The 14,452-nt window shown below is 50.9% G+C and overlaps 6 protein-coding genes across 6 annotated transcripts; 4 read left to right on the top strand and 2 right to left on the bottom strand.

The window, feature by feature from the left end:
• Positions 1-310: 310 nt before the first annotated feature.
• On the top strand, positions 311-2,385 carry N7458_012121 (kinesin-3 family protein uncB; the record flags this gene model as incomplete). The annotated part of the gene is made up of 2 exons (XM_056915503.1): positions 311-596; positions 695-2,385. The coding sequence occupies 2 exons, from the start codon at positions 311-313 to the stop codon at positions 2,383-2,385; spliced, it is 1,977 nt and encodes a 658-aa protein (XP_056760257.1).
• Positions 2,386-2,932: 547 nt separating this feature from the next.
• On the top strand, positions 2,933-4,670 carry N7458_012120 (translation initiation factor eIF2B subunit delta; the record flags this gene model as incomplete). Its single annotated transcript, XM_056915502.1, has 2 exons — positions 2,933-3,607; positions 3,675-4,670. The coding sequence occupies 2 exons, from the start codon at positions 2,933-2,935 to the stop codon at positions 4,668-4,670; spliced, it is 1,671 nt and encodes a 556-aa protein (XP_056760256.1).
• Positions 4,671-5,146: 476 nt separating this feature from the next.
• On the top strand, positions 5,147-5,770 carry N7458_012119 (uncharacterized protein; the record flags this gene model as incomplete). Its single annotated transcript, XM_056915501.1, has 2 exons — positions 5,147-5,149; positions 5,213-5,770. 2 exons carry the CDS (start codon positions 5,147-5,149, stop codon positions 5,768-5,770), a joined length of 561 nt encoding a protein of 186 aa, XP_056760255.1.
• Positions 5,771-6,074: 304 nt separating this feature from the next.
• N7458_012118 (DNA-directed DNA polymerase alpha subunit POL12) lies at positions 6,075-8,174 on the bottom strand (the record flags this gene model as incomplete). The annotated part of the gene is made up of 3 exons (XM_056915500.1): positions 6,075-6,248; positions 6,316-7,783; positions 7,852-8,174. The coding sequence occupies 3 exons, from the start codon at positions 8,172-8,174 to the stop codon at positions 6,075-6,077; spliced, it is 1,965 nt and encodes a 654-aa protein (XP_056760254.1).
• Positions 8,175-8,481: 307 nt separating this feature from the next.
• On the top strand, positions 8,482-9,573 carry N7458_012117 (CRAL/TRIO domain protein; the record flags this gene model as incomplete). Its single annotated transcript, XM_056915499.1, has 2 exons — positions 8,482-9,181; positions 9,239-9,573. 2 exons carry the CDS (start codon positions 8,482-8,484, stop codon positions 9,571-9,573), a joined length of 1,035 nt encoding a protein of 344 aa, XP_056760253.1.
• A 538-nt stretch (positions 9,574-10,111) lies between these two features.
• Positions 10,112-11,937, bottom strand: N7458_012116 (MFS transporter; the record flags this gene model as incomplete). The annotated part of the gene is made up of 3 exons (XM_056915498.1): positions 10,112-10,424; positions 10,477-10,918; positions 11,013-11,937. Coding segments are annotated over 3 exons (1,680 nt in total), but the record flags the coding sequence as incomplete, so codon positions are not given.
• Positions 11,938-14,452: the final 2,515 nt, after the last annotated feature.

Below are 14,452 nucleotides of genomic sequence, written 5' to 3'. Positions count from 1 at the left end.
CGCACTCCCCCGCGGGGATGACCACTCGCTGAAACGAGAACCTCCAACCTCTCCAACTTTCCGCAAGGAAACAACCAAACGCGCAACTGTACCGACCCCTTCCCTTCACTCTTTCCCATTCTTCCCCCTCTCCATACGCTCTTTTCTTTTCGTTTTCTCTTCTACAACGGTCGACTCCGCTCGACCGTCGTTTTCATCCTCCCCCACCTTTCCCATATCACCGATTCATTGCATGTACACTCATCTCGTCGAACGACGACGCGACGCCGTCGAAGCTTGTGTTCAATTATTGAGGGACTATAGTAGGGAAATGGCGCTGGACCCGCGCTTCTATCGACACATCGGCCAGAGCTCCGGCCCTGGCTCGATCTCGTCCGCGACATCCTCCGACTCTTCCGCCCTCACTGGCATCACTTCGCCCAGCGTGTTGTCCACTTCCGCCTCTGCTGCGACAATACGATCGACCGCCTCCAGTCCGTCGCTTCGCGCCCGAGAAAGCGTCTCTATACCGGTTGGCCGCCAAGATGGAATCGCCAGCCCATCGCCCGGTGGTAACGTGCGGGTCGTGGTGCGAGTCCGGAAGTTCCTCCAACGAGGTATGTGCTGGGGAGAGAATCGCGATGTGAAGGCAGAGCAAAATATAAAGATAAAGGATAAGACAGAAGCGACGGATGATCTGACAATGCGTCTACAGAACTCGACCGTCAGGCTGAATGCCTTATCGCGATGGACCCCCACACCCAGATGACCAGCCTCAAAGCGCCTAAGCCGAATCCTGGCGATCGCGGAAAGCCCAAATCACAAGCACGAGGAAAGGTTCTTGAGGACAAATCGTTCACTTTTGATAACTCTTTCTGGTCGCATGATGAGCAAGATGAGCACTATGCACACCAAGAGGACGTGTATAACTGCCTGGGCGAGGAGTTCCTCGATCACAACTTTGAGGGATATCACACGTGCATTTTCGCCTATGGCCAGACTGGCTCGGGTAAGAGTTATACTATGATGGGCACACCAGAACGGCCGGGCTTAATCCCTCGTACCTGTGAGGATCTATTCCAGCGCATAGAATCCTCGCCATCTCCCGATATCAGTTACAACGTTCGAGTATCTTACTTCGAAGTCTACAACGAACACGTGCGAGATTTGTTGGTCCCCCGGACAGACCCTCCGCATTATCTTCGAATTCGCGAGTCTCCTTCAGAGGGCCCATACGTTAAAGACCTGACTGAAGTAACTGCGAGAAATTATGCGGAATTGATGAAGTACATGCGAAAGGGCGATGTCTCGCGTACCGTCGCAAGCACCAAGATGAACGATACCTCGTCACGATCGCATGCTGTATTCACCATTACGCTGAAACAAATCCATCACGATCTTTCTACGGACGAAACAACAGAGCGAACGGCTCGCATTCGATTGGTCGACCTCGCAGGTTCTGAGCGCGCCAAGGCGACCGAGGCGACTGGTGCAAGATTGCGCGAGGGATCCAACATTAACAAATCTTTGACTACGCTTGGTCGTGTTATTGCGGCTCTGGCCGACCCAAGAAAGACTCGTGGAGGCCGAAAGGGCAAGGAGCTGGTGCCGTACCGTGATTCGATCTTGACATGGCTCTTGAAGGATAGTCTCGGTGGTAATTCCAAGACGGCCATGATCGCTTGCATCTCTCCTGCCGATTACGAAGAAACCCTTTCGACTCTGCGCTATGCTGATCAGGCCAAACACATTCGCACTCGCGCTCGCGTCAATCAAGACCATGTGTCGGCTGCCGAACGGGACCAAGAGATCGCTGAGATGGCGGAGACTATTCGCACTCTCCAACTGAGCGTAAGCCAGGCACATGCCAACCAGCGTGCGACCGAGTTGCAGGATGAGAGACTGGAGGAGTACCAACAAAAGGTGGAAAAGATGCAGCGACTAATGGAAGAAACCAAGATGGTTAGCGAGTGCAAGATTCGCCAATTGCAGACCGAGAACGAGGCTCTGCGCATGCACTTGAAGCTCGCACTAGAGAGTCTTAAGAATCCCATTCCACCAGTCACTATCGAACCACGTCAAAGCCTATCATCATTGGCAGAAGAGGATCAATTGCCCAATCACGACCAGGAGAACCGGGAGAGCTCCCCTGTTGTCGAGCCGTCTGACTCTGAGCCAGAGGTTTGGGAAGACGAGGATGATGAATACGATGATGACGAAGCCGTTGCATTCGACAACAGTGAACATGAAGCGTACCAGATGCAGGAGCGCATGCAAGATCTGCTCGGCGATCTGGGAGTCTTCAAGCGCAAGCTCGCATCTGACCATGAACGGTGGCGCCTCAATGAGCATTCGCGAACACGCCAGCGACGCGTGCTTGGAACAATCGCTGCTAACAATCGTTAGCTCTGATTCATTTGTCTTTTAGCGTGTAAATTTGGTGTTGGTGGCGTCTCTTTTGAACTCGGTCTTTGTTTGAACTGGAATCACGTCCTCGAGCAGCAATCGGCCTGTCGTGGCTCGAGATGACTGTTTACTGTACTGGGTACATCCTTGTTCTTTGTTTGTTGCCTATTCCTTATGTTAGCGAGAGATTCCCAGCGATGAATAACGAAACCTGACATGATCCATGTTTCCAAACCGCTTTGTTACAGCGTGTTTTCTTATGCCTGAGCTGTTTATTTGATGAGATCTTGCGCTTGTCGTGAGAAGCACTTTTCAAGGATAGTTCCATACTCGTAAAGACAAGATTTTAGGCATCTCTTCTTCTGCAACCCCAGCCACTGAGAGGAACCTGCAGATGCGGAGGCGGAGATTAGGGCAGGTGCGCCGTGCGGCGGGCCGCTTATGGCATCACTTCTTTTTCCGTGAGTCAACTCTCCCTCCCCACCACGCGCTTCAAGATCCTCAACGCAGCCCCCCTCGCATTCCGAGAGAGATTGAGCCATTCACCATGGCGGATTCCGTTGACTCGGCGCTGAAGTCCCCACCAGCCACTACGTCCGCACCAGCGCAGCCCCCATCCGTGGTCGACAATACCCCCTCGCAAAAGACCCAAAACCTCCCCATCCGCGAGTCCAAGAGCGCAAAGATCCCCGCACCGTCGGACAGTCAATCTGGCAAGAATAAAGATGGCCCCAACCCCGCTGCAGCTGGTTCCGATGCCGCTGGTGCTGCTGGTGCAGAAAAGCCCCTCACGCCCGCGGAGCTGAAAAAGAAAGCCAAGGCAGAGAAAGCTGCTCGGCGCGTGAGGGAAAAGCTTGCCAAAGAATCTGGCGGAGCTGGTGCTGCAGGCGGCTCAGCTTCTGGACCTAGTCAAAGCCGTCCTCCGGCGACGCCGAAAAAGGATGCTGCTGGAGGAGGTGCATCGCAGAAAGGGCAGAAGGCCGCGCAGCCCCGCCGTGGATCTGCTCCTTCTGGCCAGGCTGCTGGCGACGAGCCGACGAAAAAGGAGGATAAGAGTGTTGCTGTTTTCGGACATCTTTATGGACAGCCGCGTCGGACGACTATTGCTGGTGCTGGCAAGGAAGTCCACTCCGCTGTGCTAGCTTTGGGGTTACAGTTGCGGGACTACGTTGTATGCGGCAGCAGTGCTCGCTGCGTGGCAACCCTGTTGGCCTTCAAGCGGGTGAGTTGACTGACTGTTGGAATCAATCCGGAGTGTGTGAATATCGCTAATTTTGTTACGTCTCAAGGTCATCGAATCCTATACCACCCCCCTCGGCACCTCGCTCTCTCGTCATTTGACAACACACCTTTCTCACCAGATCACCTACCTCTCGACGTGTCGACCTCTCTCTATCAGTCAGGGTAATGCCATTCGTGCGTTGAAGCTGGCTATCGCTTCTACCGACCCCTCAACCCCCGAACTCTCTGCCAAGGCCACACTCTGCGAATTCATCGACAACTTCATCCGGGAGAAAATCACTGTGGCCGATCAAGTCATTGCTGGAAGCGCCGCTCAGAAGGTCCAGGATGGCGATGTCATTGTTACATTTGCCGGCAGCTCCATTGTAAAGCAGACCCTTCTCACAGCACACAAGCAAGGCAAGCGGTTCCGTGTCTCAATCATCGACTCGCGACCGCTTTTCGAAGGCAAGAATCTTGCCCGCGCTCTCGCCAATGCTGGCTTGGATGTGCAATACTCTCTCGTTCACGGTATCAGCCACGCGATCAAGGATGCCACGAAGGTTTTCCTCGGTGCACACGCTATGACCAGTAACGGCCGCCTTTACTCTCGTGTCGGAACCGCGCTGGTTGCCATGTCCGCCAAGGAACGTGCGGGAGGCGTCGAGGTGCCCGTCATCGTGTGCTGCGAGACAGTCAAGTTCACCGACCGTGTTGCCCTGGACAGTATCGTTGTCAATGAGATCGCCGATGCCGATGAGCTGGTCTCGGCCCAGCCTCCACAGCAAGTCACTGGCTTGGTCGATCCAGTAACTCCCGCAAAGCCCGACAACAAGCAAGGCGGCAAAGGCGCGTCCAGCGCGCCGAAACCCGACCCTGCTGCCTCCTCCCTCAACTCAACTCCTTCACCTCTCCACCACTGGAAAGACAATCCTAACCTCCAACTACTCAACATCATGTACGATGTCACGCCTGCCGAGTACGTGGACATGGTGGTTACCGAAATGGGCAGCCTGCCTCCTAGCGCGGTCCCCATTGTCCACCGGATGAGTACGAACCTGTGATTAATGAAATACTCTGTTTGAAAGCATGATGTCAAAAGTTGAGATAGGGTTTCTCCTTCCATCTCTCGGATCTTCTTCTCCTAGCTTTCTATCTCTGGGAAGGATTATGCACTGGCGCGGGTCTGTTTCTCTTATTACACTGGTTCTGCAATGAATTCATGTTTTACCCATATCTTCAGAATCTGGATCGCTAGACTTGAATAGAAAGAAATGCTATGCCTGGGATATTGTGTCTCTGTACTCCGTACTTGTGTATATTGCCAAGGCTCTTGATTAGGACCATATCATCTCATCACGTGATATCGCGGAGCTTAAAAGGCGGTGTAAGCTGTGAATATTCTGCCGCCTGATGTCAACAATATTGACCGCGCGCATTCGCACATCGCTGATACGTGAATCAGACAATCCCACACTCGAACATCCAAATAGTCAATATCTGCATTTAGGGCTCCATCTGATACTGAATCCAAAGCAAAATGGTACATATTGACCGGATCCACCCCTAAAATCCTTGTCATCGACTCAAACTAACATTCTCCCAGAGCAAAGATTCCTCCGCAACCCACCTCCACATGCACCAGCCCCGACTGGCCGACCTGTTCGAAGAGTTCACAAAACCACACATGTCCACAGCAGGCATATCATCCAGCTCCCAACACAATCTATCCCAATCCTCAGGCGCTCACCAATCAAACAACCCCAATGCCGTAACATACGGCTCCTCCCCCTCCACAATCCCCTCCTTCCTCCCCATCGAAGACATCTACCTCCAGCCGCAATACCAGCCGCCTAACCCGGAAGACGAAGACGATGTCATCCCAGATCAACATGCTGCGTTTGGAATTGCGAGGGCCATGGAGCACAGACAGGAAGCTGTGTGGAGGGATTTGGGTCTCGAGGCCTTGGTGAATGGGCAGGGTCATGGTGGTGGTGCGACGGTTGCGAATGGAGGTGCTACTGGTGCAGGGGGTGCTGGGTTAGGGCCGGGGGCGACGTTGAGGGGGAGTGGTGGTGGTGCTGCTTCTGCGGGGTCGGCCGCGGTGAGGGTTCGGAGTGCGGGGAGGAAGATGGGTGGGCGGCGGGTTATTACTTTGCGTTGAAATGTTGGAGTTTTCGTCCTCCTGATCCGGGGGGTGAGGTTTGGGGAATGAGCTGAGGGGCTTGCATTATTGGAGTTTGGTTTATGGTGGGCTAGGTTGCATTCGACTACGATACCACTGGGAAGGGGATAGTTCGGTTACAAGATAGGTTTTCATTGATCCGTTTCGTTGATATATCGTTGATATTGCCTTCTAATTTGAGTTAGAGTCCCGTGGGTGGACTCTATGCCGCTGCCTTTCACCTTGCGCCTCCAACGCCGTGTGAGAATGCGAGATGATTATACAGATTGTTGTCGATGACTCGCTAGATTCGGTTGATGTCCACGCGAGACCTCTCGTATAGCTTGTGGTCGAGTTGCTTGGACTCGCGCTCCTCATCGGTCACATTTCGCGGATGGATAGCCATCTGTGCGTAGGAACCAGCGGCTCGGCGCTTCGATAGGGTACCTGGGTTGATAACTAGCACACTATCGACAACCTGGATTACAAGTATATGGTTAGTGGGCAAGCCATGGAGTTGGAAATTTTTTGGGGAGTCGACATACCTTAACAAAAGGCGGGAGCATACTAGGGACAATCAGAATATCTGGTCGAACATTCCACCACTCGCCAAGTTTCATGTAGGGTAGGTCCAACGTTGCGCCAGTAGTCAAGCCCGTATCGGAACCGGATTTTGGAAGGTTGGCACGGGCAGTCGGAGGGAAGAGAGGGAAGAAGTGGCGCTGCTCGACGAGGTATTTTGGCAAACGTGTGAGCAAATTGCCCTCGGTGGGTCGGCCGTGAAGAACCTCTTCGCGACGGAGCTCGGAGAGAACATCGTGAGAGCACATGCCTACAACGACTTCGTTGAAGGACAGGGTCACAGGGTTCGAAACCATGCGGACCTGCTTCGGCAGACCCAAATCCTTTTTGGGCAGCTGTTCCTGTGGCCATGATACGTGACGACTCATAATGTCACGCACAGATGGAATAACCACGATCGTGATGCTCGGCACAGCCTGTGCGAGACGTGACAGAGGCGCAGAGATATAGTGTCGAAAGACAGTGGCCATCGTTACCGTGTCTGGGTCAACTCCCTTGATCTCTGGCAGGTCGAAGTCGCCCGAAGCAAGCAGTGGGTGTTCGACGTCCAAGAACGGTCCCAGCAGGACAACAGCATCTGCGTAGCTGTCTGCGGCCTTTTGGCACAGTTCCTGCAGGGGCTCAAAGTCCAAATTGTCATCTGCCGTGTACGGACCTGCCGCGAGCATGACATTCAGTGGTGAATTGCCACCACTCTCCAATCGTTCATTAATATTATCCAGAGTCACCGCAGAAGATGCGGCAGGAGGCAAGAGAGGAATAGGAAGGATCTCCTTGACAGTGAAATAGTCTCCAGAAGGATTAATTCCCCGAAGAGCAACAATCTGACCTGGGAAAAAGCTCAACGAAGAGAGCGAGTCCACCTTCAGAGGAACGCGCCTTCCAGCACCAGTGCGGCGTGAAGTCTCTAGGACCAGCGAGGCCGTGTTGAGCTTCCCTTCTAGAGAGTCGGAGGCAATCCGGCCAACTGCAATAATCTCACTGGTGCTTTGAGTAGCGGCGCTGCCGAAGGTAAGATCGTCGGAATCGTAGTGCTTCTGGAAAAGAACGGCAAACTCGTCAATTCGGTCGTCGAGGATCTCCGAAGCTTCGGATAGTCGCATGCCCATTGGCTTGTATCCGAACTTCTTTAGATCTGTATTTGCCGTCGGTCGGATACGCGCTTCCGGGAAGGGTGCCATTGGGGTCTCTGGTAGTGAGAGGTGGGTGTTGAGTGTTTCTAGCGTCTGGCCAGGATTTGAGCGCTCGGCGAAGGATACTGCTGGACCGTTTGCTATGGATCCAGGTGTTTTCGCACCGGATGGCGTTCCTATTTTCTCAAGTCTTCCGACCTTCGGCGTGGCAGGAGAGGTGAACTCGGCCTTGCGCTTCACGGAACCATTTCCACCCATTGTCCGACCATTTGCAGTATTGGGCGTCAACTCGTCCAACCTAAGGGTTTGATGATGCCCGATTAGCTTTTCCAATTGCCATAGGTTCGAGTATAGTCATCTCCATACATTCCAAATACATCAGTTCCGCCTGCCGCGCGCGGGGTTGCCGTGACAGTAACCCTCTTCTCTGTCTGCCGGCCAACTTTGCTGCGACTTTCGCGCTCGAGGGCTTCTTGAACATCTTGCTTGAAGCCTCGGACCGTCTCCATGTTCAATTTCACCTCCTCGCCCATCTTCATACTGTATGATTCCCATTTGTAGAAGAGTTCCTCCGCGGTAATCAAATGAATCCGCAGGATAGACTGGAGCTCGGCGAGGATATCTTTGGGCAGGCCATTGGGGAAAGTGGCTAGAAAGAGCTCGTTGAGCTCAGCCGTAGTGTCAGTCATGATGGCACCGTCTGGACAAGGGGGTTGTCGAGGGCAGAGTGTCGAGTCGGCACTGATTGCGCTGTCGTATGTACTTTCGTCGAGCACTTCCCGCAAGTTGATTGCCCGACGCGACGCGTGAACGTGTTGCTGACATAATCCGTCCCAGAAAAGTAAAATGCGGACGAGACTTTCGGAAAAGTGGATCGGACCATCAACTTCTGTCCAATGACAGCCGAGGACAACTTCATGCTGGCGGCCAGTCTCAAGATCAGCTCGATCCCTTAAAGTATCCATACATCGCACAGAGAAACCACCATTGATCGCCATGACTGCCAATGATTCCGCCCCAGTCGATGTTGCCGTGCCCTCGGCCAACAACGGCGATGCCCTGACTGCCTCGTCGGTGGCCCAGAAGCCTTTCACCCACCCGGCGGACACCGCCAAACCCGAGCCGCCTGCGAAGCTCACCCCGGACCAGCAGGCCAAGTATGAGACGGTTCTAAAGACAGTCTCTTCCTGGACCACAATTCCAATCAAAGCTGATAAGAATGCCCCGACCGAGCCGATTACCGACGATGAGCGCATGTGGTTGACTCGTGAATGCCTGCTTCGATACCTTCGCGCAACCAAGTGGAACGTTTTCGAGGCTGAAGCTCGGCTTCAACGTACTCTGACCTGGCGTCGAGAGTATGGCATGGAGAAGTTGACACCGGAGTATATCTCAATTGAGAACGAGACAGGCAAGCAGGTGATTATGGGCTATGATATCCACGGTCGGCCATGTCTATACCTCCTGCCCTCAAACCAAAACACCGAAAAGAGCGATCGCCAAATCCAGCATCTTGTCTTCATGCTAGAACGTGTCATTGATTTGATGGGACCCGATCAAGAGACTCTGGCCCTTCTTGTCAACTTCAAAGAGACCAAGTCTGGCCAGAATGCGACAATTGGTCAGGCAAAGCAGACCCTTGATATTCTGCAGAACCACTATCCCGAGCGGTTGGGACGTGCGTTGGTTATCAATGGTTAGTGAAATGTGTCAATTGTCTTCGTTAGCCCAGCTGACCTCCTCCTCTTCATAGTACCCTTCATTATTTGGGGATTCTTCAAGTTGATCACACCTTTCATCGATCCCAATACCCGACAGAAGCTCAAGTTCAACGAAGACCTGCGCCAACACGTCCCTCCTAGTCAACTCATGAAGCCCGTGGGTGGGGACCTCGAATTCGAATATGATCACTCTATTTACTGGCCTGCCCTCAACGAGCTGGCCAAACAGCGACGTGAAGCCTACCACGAGCGATGGATTCAAGGTGGCAAGCAAATCGGCGAGTTCGAGAACTACCTCAAAGGCGAAGATATCCCTAGTGTGTCGCAGATTCAGAGCACTCCAGTAGAGGCCGAGACTTCAGCTTAAGGCCTCCTTCTTTTGCTGAAACTGTCATTTTGATCGTGTACGCATATAGCATTCTGGCTTTCATATACTCCATGAGCTTGCAGTCTTTGGTCTTAGTTCTTTACAGGTCAATCTTTGCACGGTCTTGGACAGCCCCTGCATCTTGTTGATAGATCTGATATACCTCTCGCATTTTACATAGAAGTTTCTAATAGATTTACAAATATACTATGGCATTGATTGGTACAACGCACCGTACTATCCAAGGGAACAGTAGTTGGCTAAAGAGCGCTATAAATAGCCAGTTGGTGAGGACCGAGAAACATCGATATAGCAGTTCTCCACTGGAAAAGCAGCACACCGTCGTCTACTGTTCTCTGATTTCTTTCTAAGCACAGTATCGCAAAAAAACCTCCCGAAATGATATTTGGCTCTGAAACCCTTTGGTTTACGTGTCGTCTGAGCGGAGTACAGGCCACTGATCAAACCTACTGCCAGTGGCAATTGACAATCTAGTCCCGCCAAATCAAATATCAACCATAACACCATATAATGCGCCTCAAGGCATGTCGTCCTTTTGAGAAGGATTCATTTCCTCGTCTGTTGTAGCGGATGCTGAACTCGCAGCCTGTGGGGACCCCTCGGAGGCTTTTTCGCTTGAAATATTTTGCTCAGCTTGGGATCTCATACGGTCAGCCATTGCATCAAGCTGACGGGCAGACTCTGCGGCATATTGACAGTGGCGTCGAATCGCAGGGCCAAATTTGTAAAATATCCAGGGAAACGGAAGACAGACAGCAGCAAGAAAGGCCGAAATTGAAGAGCCCCAGTGGATACCTAAGCGATCATACATAGGCGTAGTGAAAAGGGGACTGAAGCATGAAGTTAGAGAAGATGCAGTAGCATGGAGAGTAAGAGACTTACAAGGCTGCACCGAAGAGAGCACGTATGACAGCATTCCCCGCCAGTGCCGAGGCGGCATAGATAGTATAGCCGTCCACGAGGTAATTGACTACGCTGAGGAAAATAGAGACGTGAGAAAATCCAAAGAATACTGTTCCAATCTGACAGACAATCCAGTGAATTCTGGGAAAATTCGTCCATGCAAACCAGAACAGACCAATGGGCAACGTCACTGCTCCGACCATTGCAGGAATTAGTCGTGCCTCGGGAGGAGGGCGACCATAGCCAGTACGATCGGCGATTTTCTTGTATCGGCCGTCATCTAGAATGGAATAGGCGCATCCAAGTATCTGTCCTATCATCATTCCCAAAAATGATAAACCAGAAGTACTCTGTGGCCAATGGCGGGCTTCCTCAAACACGATTGGGAAGGCTGCAAATTCCATGTACATCGTACCGTATACTAAGTCGAGACCACAATGTGGTCAAGAGTTAGCTGACTTGAACACTGAGAAGTGATTTTTTGGCAAGTAATTTCAATTCGCTTTTGAACTCACTGATAGCCATGTAGATGGAAAGAAGTAGGACGATTGGCTCTAAAAATAGCAAAATCCACGGGCGCACCATTGTCTTCGTAAACACCTGACTGGCGGTCTTGTGTCCCTGTTCCACATCAAGGCGGCTCTTGTATACAGCACCGGTCATCTTGCTAAGCTTTGCGGCTCTCTTTTGCAGCAGAACTGGGGAGTACGTTTCGGGAATGAGGAAGATCCCCACTAAGAACACAACTCCGTTAAATATTGTAGTCAGTCCTTGAACCCATTTCCAACCTTTCGATACTGCCAAGAAGTCGCAAGCGATGGGTCCAAGGCTAGGTCCAAGGAAAGGAGCTCCAATAAAAGCAATGGTCGCTAGTCCTCGATCGCGCGCGGTATACATGTCGGACACCACTCCTCCAGCATTGGAGATGGCAGATGACCCAAAAGCGCCAGACAGGAATCGAAGTACCAGAAGAGTAGCGATATTTGGACTTGCAGTAGTCGCCCCAGCAAAGAGCGTAGTCATTCCATACGTGATAAAGTATATCACTTGCCGACCATATAGCTCGGAAAGGGGCGCCCAAACTGCAGGACCAATGGCAAAAGCGAGTACAAACAGAGAGGTATCTGCAACCACCAGCTCGGAGCTAACCTCAAACTGCTCCTGAATCTGCGGGTTGGCGGCAGAAAGTGACGACGAGGCGAATGTTATAGAAAGAAAGGAGACTGCCTGAAGAAGAGTGATGGACCACTTCAACCACTCCTGCATCTGGTGAGGATCTCGTGGGTCATTGTGGAGCCATTCGACGAGATACGGGCTTTCAATGGTTCCATCCCCTTCCCACCGATGCTCGAGGACTTCATCTGTAATTGTACTCTGCGACGTAACTAACTTGTAGAGAGGGAGGCGACCATTAGTAATCGCTAGCATTTTAGTAGCCACCTATAATTGAACCCTCTCATGTAAGTCAATTCCACCAATTGAACCACGAAAGGTGCGTATGCTCACCATAGCAAGCTCTTGTGTTAAACACCCAAGCGCTCAATGCAGGAGATATCTAGACAGGAGCCGGGGAATGTTGGTAGAGATTGGAGGCGTTCCAAGAAACAGAAGGATTTCTTTTCCCTCCTATGTCAAGGAGCGATCTAGTAGACAAGTAAAAGCAATGAAATGGTCGAGATAAGCCAGCCTGAAAAGTGGGGGAAATCCGGTCTGTTTGCGCATTATTAATCATTATCAATGTAAAATGCGTTGATTAGAAATCAAATTGCCTATATTCTTGGAATGCGACAAAGCTGTAATCCGGGGGTGTTCAAATCGCCGTTTTCTGGCCTGTCCGAAGCTGTAATTTTGTATAAATGACGATGCCCTGATTTTAAGGCCCTGCCAAGCTTTTTCGAAATGGAGTGGTGATCAATTATGACCAATTATAGTAGGCGCCCAGCCCCACCTGAACCCGTCCCCGCTAGTACCCGGGTGGAACTGCTAGGTACTAGGAGAGGATCCCGGCGGAAATCATAACAGTATCTCTCACTTCTGACTTGGTTACCCATTTCCCTAGCTAATCGTTCGTCATGAATAGCGGCGATCGGAACTACCTTCATTCCAATCACGAGATAGTATGTTGACATTCCTTGGAGAAAATGCTATTCATGCATAGTGCTCTCTATGCCAATTTCTTTCCAAACCACCCGCCAATGTAGGGCAGGTGGTATCGAGGTGGTTGGTAATCTTATCATATTTCATCACTAATACCAATCCACATCTCATATCATATGAAAGTCTTGATTCATCAATAGCAGTCTAGCATTAACGATTAGGCATTACATAAATTATGGGAGCATGGTGTGGTGTGACTGTCAAACGTAAGCCATCGATTTGAGACGGACATGATGAATCATTGTTACGTTTTCAAAGTAGCCAGGTGCGGAAGTTTGTGGAAATTCAGATCAACCTTTAGACTGACATTTTTGGTAAGTACCTTGGCGGCTGGCTTCCTAGCCTCTACCTGATAGACTCTTGCAAAATTATAGATCCAATGGACCCTCTTTTTGTCGCGATTTGACAGCTTCTACCTAGGATTGACGCGAGTGATAACGTAATTCCCGCCCGAACTGCGCACCCGGCCGAGATGCGCACCTAACCAGACTACGGAATTCCAAAACTGATTATCTCCATCAAAACGCATTGAATATACTTCTGCTGACGATTCTTACAACGGTTGATCTTATGGCCAATCTCCAACACCCACTACATCTAGGCGGAGCCCTAGTAGCCGGCCGATCTGCCTAAAGAGGCGATTTGCCCTACATATGCGATTCTACCACCAGTGCTTCTGCTGGTAAATCTAGCTACGCAACAAGCTATAGGCCCTCTTCAACGGTCAAACCCTCTTAGCAGGTTATCTGCTTATACGACCAATTACGCTTCTTGACGATCTTCTCATTAGCTACGCGTAGATTCGTATTACCTTACACGAGTAATGTAGCGTTATGTAGCGATAATACAGCACCTCTAATAATCTGATCTAGCATGGTTTTGACTAGGCTCGAAGGGCTTTGTGACCGCTGGCGTAGTAGATCTATTTAGCGTCGAAGATTGCTTTTGTAGCCAAACGATAGTTCTAGGCGTTTTTGGTGTAAATTAGCTAGATCTGCTACTTAGCCGGCTACTTAGTAGTATTCGCTTACGAAGCGACTGTACGCGCGCTTAAGCACTACAAAACAGCTAACATCTAGTAATTATAGTAGAGACGATAAATACATAGGTATATAAAGAGGTATAATATCGTTTTCTACGTATAATCGGTCGAATTAGGGCGTAAGGTAGCTACTATAACCATCAAGAATCAGTAGCCGAAATCGATCACGTATACGCGAATTCGTTAATAGGATAAATACCTTTTCTAGCTAGCGTAGGCTAATCTTATCGGTAGTCCAGCTATTCGCAGAGACCTCGATTCGCTAATCTCTCGGTAGGTTATCGTCAAACCACCCTGCAATAGCCACTTTGCCCTTGAAGATTACGTATGGCGGTAGTATATAGCCGTCTGCGTATATAGCTTCGATTGCAGTGACCTATTCGCGATTACCTGGCTGTAGTATTGATCTCCGACCGTAGTATTCAGCCCTAGTGACTACCTTCTGCGAAGATATAAGGCCTATTGCAAAGCCTGTCTCATCAAAGTTGTAGATATCCTCTGGTTGTATACCATTCTCGTCAATCACGCTTTGTACGCTAGTAAACCAGGCTCGTAGGGCCTTCGGGTCTTCGTTTAATGCGCGCTGATAGTCATATCGCCTAGAAAAGCGTGACCGAAGCTCTTCGCGTCGTTCAACGAAGGTTGATGGCCAATTCTTGCCAACGGTAGGCGGAGGATAGCTACCACGCGCAGCTAGTAGGATATTGGCTATCTCGCCTACAGTAGTGGGCCTAGGGGCTGCTCCACGCGTATCTA

The sequence above is a fragment of the Penicillium daleae genome (genome assembly GCF_028827525.1).
Source record: "Penicillium daleae strain IBT 16125 chromosome Unknown utg000009l_segment0_segment0, whole genome shotgun sequence".
Classification (NCBI taxonomy): domain Eukaryota; kingdom Fungi; phylum Ascomycota; class Eurotiomycetes; order Eurotiales; family Aspergillaceae; genus Penicillium; species Penicillium daleae.
This window is presented reverse-complemented; position numbering and strand designations above follow the sequence as displayed.